We start from the raw sequence: 10,300 nt of genomic DNA on the forward strand, positions 1-10,300 counted from the left end.
CCCGCCTCCTAGGGCTGAAGAGACTGGAGAGCACTCCCACCCAGCCGAGTGAGATACAAATCGGGAATTGTAGGCGCAAGCCTACCTAGACGGGCACAGCGAACTCCCCTGGATCCGCATGGCCCTGCCAGCGCGAAAGGGAATAACCAGAGCCTGTCCCGGCTGTCCTGACTGGGCGCTTGCTCAGGGGGCAATTCTTCCTTCCTCTCCTTCTGATGGGATCACAGATGGGCTGAAGGAATTTCAGACTCAGTGTCTATGGAAACAACCCATCGCCTTATACAACACAAAAGACAGACCAGGCTGTGATAGGAGAGAGTGACCGATACCATCATACATCAGGAATTGGGAATGAGGCAGATTTCTCCACCTACCCGCATTCAGTCAGTAGCAGAGAAAACGTATAAAGGAGTACAACTATCGAGGGCACAGAGAAAGTGGAATTTATAACAAAAGACGCCACAGTTTAAGAGTGACCTAATGTTTAACTTGACCCGGTGGCTTCTGATGTGTTCTGTAAGCACATACTACCTGACTCCAAATAGCCAGTTTTGAGAGACAGCAGGTGCAATACATTCAGCCTGTCCCCTCAGATATATGTGAGGGTCAGATTCAAGAGGGACACTGAGTCAGATTGTTCCTGGGGGCTGTTACCAAACTTGAGGTTACAGTCTCTATCTGAAGCTAGGTTCAGCCACCCCACATCCTGAAGACAATTAAAGCAAGCAAATTAATAGGGAAAACTATAAGAGGGAGATTTATGCAATATGGCTGTGTTGGGATGAAGAACAAAAAGACCCAGTGAACCCATCAATCCACCCTGGGGTTACTAAAGTGAGATGGAAGTTTAAATAGAGGCCCAGTTCAGAACAAGGTCTGATTCCACCCATTGCTGAACTGTCATCACCTTCATCAGGTTTTCAGCCTCTTTTTTGGAAGAGAGAAGCATTTTTGGAGAGAAGAGCTTCAGCTCTGGCTGGCCCAGACTTTTCTTCTCCCAGCAGGAGATTCCTGGAGAAATTCTTACTTCTTGAGATTCCCTTTTTTAAATTTTTAATTTTTTTATACTGTTAAAGCTAAAGCACAGTCTCTTTAGGAAAGAGGTTAGTTACAAGGACACAAGATTTAACTTCAAACAGAATGGTGAGGCCTGAAAGAAAAATAAATAACTGGAGACTGCTCAGAAAGAACAAAGACATCCACTTAAGGCTTTGGGGGAAGAGGAAGTCATCTTGCATTGGGAGAGAAACCCTGTTCATGTGTGGCTTTCAGGATGTGGGTGAAGCAAGATGGTTGGTGCAAATCTATCCTACGGAATATGCCATTCAAAGTCTGTGGTGGTTACCTCGGGAACTCGGCATTTCTCTTGTAGAAAGTTTCAGCTAGGAGCTAATCAGACCACATTTTCTTGTAGTATTTCAGATACCAGTAGGCACAGTGTCTCTGACCCTCTCATAAGTTTTCTGGTGCCCACACATCGGGAAAGAAGTGCCAAGTCCTAGAGGCAAAGTAACTCCCCCCATTTTGGGTAGCCCCAGCTTTCAGAACTGATTCTGAGATACTTCATGCTGCAGGGAGTCAAATCCCTAACGACAGGCCAAGAAACTTAGAGACAGTCCAAGAAATCTAGACCACACCACATGCTCCCTGGCACTACTTTTGTGGCCTCGAGCAACAATCTGTTTCAATGTTCTTTATCCTAGCAACACCTTGTAGTGAGAATTACAGAATCCCATCAGGCTACTTGTCAGTGTACTAGTTTTAACCTAAGTAAGAAGTCTACTCGAATCCTTTGAGGGAGTGAGAATTAGAGAATCACACTGGGTGCTTGCTTGTCGCACACGCCTGTGAAGCAGTGAGAATCACAGCGTCAGTATTGAGGGTAGAGAGAGGCAGCTACAGATGGGTGCAGGTGGGTCAGAGATTTCTAGACATACCTCACATAATGACCTGGGAGATGACTAATTTCCCACTGTATTGCTATAAAAGACTTCTACCCCTGAAATATGTTGGTGGAAGCATCGGATAGGTAGATTACAGGAAATGGGCACGTCTCTACCACCCGACCATGTGCTAGCGATTTGGTTGGTGAAAAAATTTTTACCTGGTAATCACAGAGATATTAGGCCGGACACAGAAGGTGGGCAAAAACTGGCTAGTAAAAGATAGCCCAAAACAAATTATAATTCAGCTTTGGAGCTTCAACATTCCACATCTTCTGTCACTGAACCAATAATCACCTTTATAAAACATTCAAAGTCCAGTGTGTTTCTTCTTTTTTTTTAATTGAAAGAAAACATTTTTGAGACAGGGCCTCACTATACAGGCCTTGCTGGCTTGAACTTGCTATGTAGAGTAGGCTAGCCTGTAATTCAGAGATCCATTTACCTGTGCCTCTACAATACTGGGATTAAAGGCATTCACTGCCAGGCCTAGAAAAATATATATATTTATTTATTAATGTATAACAATATAGTATATACTTATGAGATTGACATTATATATTAATTATGTAGTATAGAATTATTACTAATATACTATATTATATAATTATTAATGTATTGTATATTACATGTTATACATATATAATTAATGTTAATATATGTCAGGTTTCAAACTCAGGACAAATGGCTGAGGTGCCTTCTTAACATGTCAAGGCAGACACTGGCTTCCAGGTTTTCCCTGGATTCCTCGGTCCCTACTCATTTACAGGTCCCCTCTTGGCTGGCATACCCTACCCCCACCCTAAACTTCTCCAGCCCAGCGGCTGGGTTGCCCTTCCCTACATAATCCAGCCGTTTGCACCTGGTTCCTCTGCCCTCCTCTCTTCCTCTCTCCTTCCTCTTCTCCTTCGATGACACAACTGATGCTCGCTTACCTCTGAACACTCCCAGATGTCTCTGCCTCTGGCTACATTCTCCCGCTTATCTCTAATAACCTTTCTCCTCCCCCATACGTAGAAGCAGTCATAGTTGGCTATTCATGACCGGGAAGCAGACTCCCTTTGTTTACTTGGAATATTTTGTATACTTTGCAGGAAAGTTTCTGGGCCCCTGCTGAGGAGCGCCAGTAGCCAAGCCGGGCTGCTTCAAGTTTTGCCGAGGCTTCCCCTACCTATTTCCCTGGGCAGCCCAACTCTTCAGCCCTCCTGGGTATCCCCCTGCGGTCCCTGAAAAGGGTGCTCGGATCTTCAGGCTGTGCTGCTGGCCTCTCTACTCCTCCAGACAGCAACACCTCAGGACTCCAGGGTGACCTAGGCTATCTCTCCACAGACCCAGGGCATGAAGTCAGAGGCCTGGAGAAACTGAGAAGCTGAAGCCACAGAGAAAGCAGCACCAGAGGAGAAGAGGAGGGAGGTGAGCTCCACAGGAGCTCGTCTGGGAGCTCCAGAGCCATCTTCATGGCAACAATGTATAAACTAGCCATTCCTCTGAGGCAGGGAGGTTTACATGGCCTGACACTGCCAGCCAGGGACCAGAACTAGAAATCTGACCTTTTAGTATAAATTCATAGTTTAGTTAAAGAAAGTTGTTTTGTTTAGTTTAAGGTTCAAGTCTGTGTAAACCCCTTGAGGCATAAGTAAATAGACCCCTCCCCCACACCTCTCTAACTGTCAAACTGGCAGTTCTGTCCTGTAACTGTCACAATGCCCGTCTCCAGCTCCTCAGTGGGACGCCTCTCAGATTTATGGTAATTTGGGATGAAAAGGCTGAACAAAAACCCGCCAATCCCTAAGCTTTCCCCAAGCTCAGGACTTGAAATCTCACCAATCCTCAGTCTGGAAATGTCTGCCCTAGAAAGTTCTACCTCTCAAAAAATTCTATACAACGGCTGTTTACCCGGCTCTGTGCTGTATTCACCAGGAAGCAGAGGCGGCCACTCCTGGATTCATCCCTCCGCATCTGGACTTGTCCCTCCAATAAATCTCTCTTAAGACATTTACTGTCGAATCAGAAGAAGCCAAGAAGCCCAGAAGAGAATAAGCCAAGAAGGAGCAGGGCTCAGGCCCCTAAGCTCCTCAGCTCTTCAGAGGTTGGGGAAACGCCTAGGGGCTGCAGCCGGCCCGCTGAGTCCTCCTCTCAGAACTGTGTGGTTCCTGGGCTCCTGTCTCAGGACACGCTGTCCCACCTCTGTCTTCCCAGGCCTTGGAGTTGTGGGCTTCCTGCACACCTTCCCACCCAATCAGGAAGGCCAATGGTCATGTCCTTTCTTTTCCATTCTTTTTTCCTTTTTTATGTGTGCCTATTTAACACATACACACATACATATATATGTTTACATATCTAATGTGTGAGTGGGTTTTTGTTTATATAATGTTTTTATATAGCAACACATTGTTTTACAAATACAAATGCTTTTATATATAATTAACAGACTATACTATTATTTTGTAAGAATCATACATGTCCATGTTAATACATATTGTATGAATATGGTTCATCATAAATTATTTATCCAAAAGAAAAATTATAAATTAAGTTCAATTTGTTTGCAAGTAAGTGTGTACTAGTTAATTTTGCTGAGGTGTAGTTAGGCGGGCATTTAAATATGTGCCTTGGGTAGCTTGTTCTTGCTCTCAGGGCGCTGGAGAAGGAGCTGTAGAATTCTTCACGCGGGGCAGTTGGATCCAGTCATGAGTGCATATTAAGAAAAAGCTGACTGGGAGTTAGGAAGATAACCCAGTGGGCGAAGTACTTCCGCAACTGTGAGCGCCCGAATCCAGCGGCCCGGAACCTACGTTTTAAAAAGCCAGGCCTGGAGCACACGAGTGTGTTTCCATACGTGGGTATGTGTACACGTACATAGGTACGTGCAGAGGCCAGAGAAGGGCATCCAGTTCCCTGGAGCTGCAACGGCGAAAGGTTGTGAGGAGCCTGACGTGAGGGCTGGGACCTGAGCTTGAGTTCTTTGCAAGGGCAGAAGGTGTCCTTAACCACTGAGCTATCTCTCCAGCCTGAAGGTGAAATTCTTTCTTTATCCCCCCTTTTTTTTGTTTCTTTTTTAATTTAATTTTTTTTTTTGAGGTGTAGGGGTGTGTGCTTCCCTTCACAATACAATGAAATCAAGATGCCACATTGTACCATGGCTGCATACTCTAAACATTTTCTACTTTTTCTTTTCTTTTTCTTTTTTTTCTGCAGCTTGCATGTAACTGGCTGGCCTGCACTATCTACCTTTGGCAGAATTACCTACGTTAAAAAAATGAATCAAGAGAAAGCAAAGGAGACCTTTGAACACACTCAGATAAGCAGGCAGTCACAACTCAAGACCACATACATTCTCAAGTTTAAGGGCCAGACTTAGCCCTTACGACCAGAGCGAGTCACTCAAAAGCGGCGAAGACACAGAGAATATCATTGTTGAGCACACAATCCTCTGTCATGCACAACCCCCAACCTGAAACTGTGTCTCCCCAAACCTTCAAATTTGCCAAAAGGACTTTTTTTTTTTTTTTTTTTTTTTACCCATTACCTTAAGTTTTTCACCTAAAGAGTCAATCACAGAAGCATTCAACCAAGAACTACCGACCTGGGCCTTTAAGTCTGATCTTCACGGATCTTCTTCCTGCAGACAAGTTACAGTATGACCCCAGCAACTCTGCATGCTAAAATGCCATCCACAACCACCACCATCAAAGCCTATTACCCGTCAGAAGCTCCACCCACACCTGGAAAGAAACAGAGAAGGAAAGCTTTGTCACTTTCCTTCTCATGCTCTGCAGCTGCTCACAAGCCACTTTTTGAGTAGCTTTTCTGAACAGCTGAAAGTTACATGCAAGGGAAGGCAGCTGAGCAAAAAATATAAACAAAGCAAAACAAAAACCAAAGGACACTTCATTGTCCCCGTGCTGAAGGATCACAGTGGGCCCTGGTGTGTAGTCAGGGTACTCAGTCCTCTGCCATTTCACTTACTGACCTGCTTCACACCAGCACTGATGGGGTAATGAGACATGGATGTTGACTCAGAATCCTTCGATGAAACGCTAAGATGCTTGCCCATTTTACTGCTGAGCTCACTTATGAAATAGAGAAACCGCTAAGATGCTTCATACCGGCCCAAACATTGGGCAGAAGCTTTTACATGCGATCATGGAAAATGACAAAACTGTATGAACTCTGCCTATTTTGCTCAGTTTCTAGTTTTCATTTTCTGCAAATGGTGGTTGTCAGAAAGGTCTCTGTGTCTGGAGATTTTCAAATTTTGCTTACCTTTTAGGAAGCATCTCTTGAATCTACCCCACTACTATTGAATCACATAGTCATTTGGGTTTGTTCTTTGAGAAAGAACCTGCTTTGTAACTGACCTTGACTTTGAACCCCTGACTCTCTTAATCCCCCTGGTTCTACTTTCTAGTTTCTCAGTCATGTCTGAAATCATTGTTTTGTTTTGAATAACAGGGTTTCTCTGTGTAACCTTGGCTGTCCTGGGCTCACTCTGCAGACTAGACTGACCTCGAACTCATAGCGATTCAGCTGCTTGGTAGACCAGGTTGGCCTCAAACTCACAGAAATATGCTTGTCTTTGCTTCCCTGAGTGCTGGGATTAAAGGTGTATGCCACCACAGTCACTCATAACACTTCAGAAAAAGAAAGGGTCCTTAGGAAGCACCAGGGAGGAGAGGTCTCCAGGCAGCCCTGAAGACACACCTGGAGAAGTCTATGGAACAGTTCCAGGACAACCTTTCTTGCCAAGCATCAGAGCCAATGATGTAAGGAACCTGTTCTATCTTTGCAACAGAATTCTGAAACAGGAAGATAAGATTAGAAAGGTTGTCTGGGAGGTGACCGCAATATGAAGGACCAGGGCAGAAGCAGGGGACAGGCAAGAGCCTTCTGAATAGAGCCAGGTGAGGAGCAGGGGGGCCTGCCGGAGGGGTGCCTGATGAGTGCCAGGCCATTAGATCAAAGCCTCTTTTATACTAATAATGGATGGTGTAAGAGGAATTCAGTGTCAGGCGTGGTGCCACACATCTGTAATCCCAGCAATCACGCAGGCAGAGGCAGGGGCATCTCTGGGAGTTCGAGGCCAGCCTGGTCTACAAAGCAAGTCCAGGACAGCCAACGCTACACAGAGAAACCCTGTCTCAAAACCAAACAAACAAAAAGATAAAAGAAGTGTTTGGGGCTTGAAATAAACAGAAGGTAAGCACCCATCCTCTGGCATAGTGTGAAGGTGAGTCTTTGTTAGTTTGAGTACACACAGAATCACCATGGAAACCTCTAGTTCTATGAGGGTGTTTTCAGGGAGATCCACTCTTGAATAAGGGTGACATCATTCTAAGAACTGGAATGCAGGACTGAAGGGAGAAGAGAAAAACAAAACAAAACTGTTGGAAGTTGGTCTGATGCATGTTACTGACCCTCAAAATCTGGTTAGGCACATCCTTGTTTGGTAAACCTGCCTAAGACATTATACCTAATTGGTTGGCTAAATGGCCTATACTCAGCAGGGCAGAATGGGGTAAGCATGGCTAAGGTTCCTGGGCTTCCAGAAAGAGAATCGCTGGAAACGGATGGATGATAAGAAAGGAAGAAGGAGAATGCCATGATGGGTTAGCATGGAGAAGAAGCCAGGCTCAGCCAACAGCGTATGTGTTTTAGGTTATCCAGACTCTAAGTTTCACTAAGAGAGAAACATGAAACTCTAAGAGTCTATGTGGGAGAAGGTAAGGACTATTGGGCAGAGGGAAGGGGCTGGGAGATAAAAAAAAAAAAAGGTGGTGAAAAAAAGTCAAAGTATATAGAATAAATGTGTCAAAATATGTCAAAAACCATTACTTTGATCAATAATACTAGTCAAATAGTCAAATATTTTTTTTAAATTTTGACAGTATGTGTCCCAAACTATGACAAAGAAAAGGACACCTATGAGGTTATCTGTAAAATCAACAAAGCATAAAACATCATGAAACATGAAAATGAGCAAAGTACCTGCTATTCACTAATATGACTTGTAACGCGCCTGAATGAAAACTTCCCTCACTGCACTGTTGAGGGCCTCCAAGTAACAGCTATGATTACCAAACAGAATCCCACTCATATCTCAGTATGTTCAACAAGGGCTCCTAACTATATCTAGCCAAACCCCATTAATCCCCAGAAGTTAAACACCAATACTGCAGAAGGTCTATGTAAGGTTCTTATTGATGAGACACTTGCTTATTATATATGGACAGGGTTAGTACAGTTTATTATGTGGTGCTTAGAGTCTTTGGCAAGAGGCTGCTAATGCCAACATATTTTTCAGTATAGTGACTGAAGGAGAAAGTACAGTAAAAATCAAGGATACAACAAAATAAGCTCGAAAAGCAACATTTACACAAGAAAACATTATTTATATATGTACAATAAAAATGGCTTGTGACATGGAATGAGTTGTAGATGTGACGTGATCTGTGATTACAGAGTGACATACTTATAAGCAGACTGTTAACATTTGTTAATCTATAAGTGGTTTGAAATAGTTTACAGAGCACGGAGACAAGAAATGTTAGAAAATAACACCAGAGAGAGAGAAAATTAAGAAACAAAAAGGTATAATAGAAAAGTGTTTTTTGTTCATAGAATAGAATGACAGTCTATAAAAAATGGTAAGAACTTGTCATATAAATCAAGAGAAAAACACCTCAATATTCACAAAAAGTCACTTTTCCATGACCCATTAGTCTCAAGGGCTTGAAAACAAGACACTTTTTATATCTTCTGCCATATTACAAATAACTATCATCTCACCAATGAATGTACAGAATCTAAATTTTTTTAAAAAACTGCCTATTTGCTGAAAAAAGATATCACCCATTAAACTTGTATACACTGTTTTTAAAAAGAACTTAGGGAATAAATGTAAAGATAGTGCACTTTTTGCTTTTAATCCTTTCTTTTTCTTTTTCTTTTTTAAAGGTAATTTTGGTTTCCATCTCCTGCACTTAAGCAATCCACCACTTCATATATGCAGCTTAAAGATATTTTTCTTGGGGCTGGAGAAATGGCTCAGGGGTTAGAGTGTATAAGTCTTGCAGAGGACCTGGATTCGGTTCCTAGCACCCATGTGCCTATAACTCCAGCCCGTGGAGTCCAAAGGTTTTTTTGTTTTTTTTTTCTGTTTTAAAGAATGGACTATTTTGGGGCAGTGGTGGTGCACACCTCTAATCTCAGCACTAGGGAGGCACAGGCAGGTGGATCTGAGTTTGAGGCCAGCCTGGTCTACGGAGCAGGTTCCAAGGCTACACAGAGAAACTCTATCTCAAGAAACTAAAAGGAAAAAGAAAATTACTGATGCTGGATGTGGAAGCAGACTTCTTTCACTCAAAAAACGTTCTAGAGGTTGAAACAGGAAGATAATTGGCTCAGGGTCAGCCTGGGTTATGTGGCAAGAATATTTTTGAAAAAACAAATAGACAAACCAAATCCCTAATAAATTGCAATAAGTGCAATATATTTACAAAGTTTCTTCAGATTTTGCATTTTGTAGAGCATTCTTAAACAAAAATCTGTATCCCGTCCTTCACATTACTGACATTTATGGGAATGAGCATATGACAAATTTTCAAAGGGCTGTGCTACTTTCTGCTCTCGGGCTTCTTTTGCTTTGACAAGCAAAGATTTTTACTGGGAAAGCATTTGAGACATCTCTTCTAGTCACCTTTGCTCTTCATACAAACATGTTTTTTTCTTTTCTTTTTCTCTCTCTCTTCTTTGAAAGAGTTTCACTGTATAGCCCTGGGAAGTGAGAGCTCAGTATGAAGATCAGGTTGGCTTTGAACGCTGAGATTCCCGACCTCTGTCAAATTTGAGGTTAAAGCCTACCACACCAAGCCTAAAGTTCACTCTTTACCCATGAATAGAACCAGAAGGCGCCTCACACGCTTAACCTCTGCAGTGTTTCTCCACACGAAGTCTTCCGGGTGTTACGGAGGTGATTATGAAGTCTTTTCAAGCTCTGTGTTCAGGGTCACCGTCTGGTGAGTTCTTCTATGTCTGTGGAAAGAACTGTAGTAGCTGAAGGCTTTCCCACACTCTGTGCATACAAAGGGTTTCTCTCCAGTGTGACTTCTTTCATGCGACTTAACGTAACGAAAAGAACGGAAGGGCTTCCCACACTGCGAACAGATGAAGGGCTTCTCCCCAGTGTGGATTCTTTCATGGATTTTGAGATAACTAGGAGAGCGGAAGGCTTTGCCACACTGCACACAGGCGTAGGGCTTCACGGTCGTGTGCGCTTTCTCGTGTCTTCTCCATGAAATGCGGCTGCAGAAGGCCTTCCCGCACTGCTTGCAGAGGTAGGGCTTCTCCCCGGTGTG

The 10,300-nt window shown here is 43.4% G+C and overlaps 1 protein-coding gene across 1 annotated transcript in view; it reads right to left on the reverse strand.

The window, feature by feature from the left end:
* Positions 1–8,126: 8,126 nt before the first annotated feature.
* LOC129680363 (zinc finger protein 709-like) overlaps positions 8,127–10,300 on the reverse strand; it is a gene marked incomplete in the record, with an annotated part of 180,929 nt that continues 178,755 nt past the window's right edge. Inside the window, 1 exon segment of the mRNA XM_055611980.1 lies at positions 8,127–10,300. This exon segment is cut by the window's right edge and continues 1,183 nt beyond it. Within this exon segment, the coding sequence (XP_055467955.1) occupies positions 9,920–10,300 (381 nt within the window).

This window comes from Psammomys obesus, unplaced genomic scaffold (assembly GCF_907164565.1).
Source record: "Psammomys obesus unplaced genomic scaffold, mPsaObe1.curated_primary_1811, whole genome shotgun sequence".
Lineage (NCBI taxonomy): Eukaryota > Metazoa > Chordata > Mammalia > Rodentia > Muridae > Psammomys > Psammomys obesus.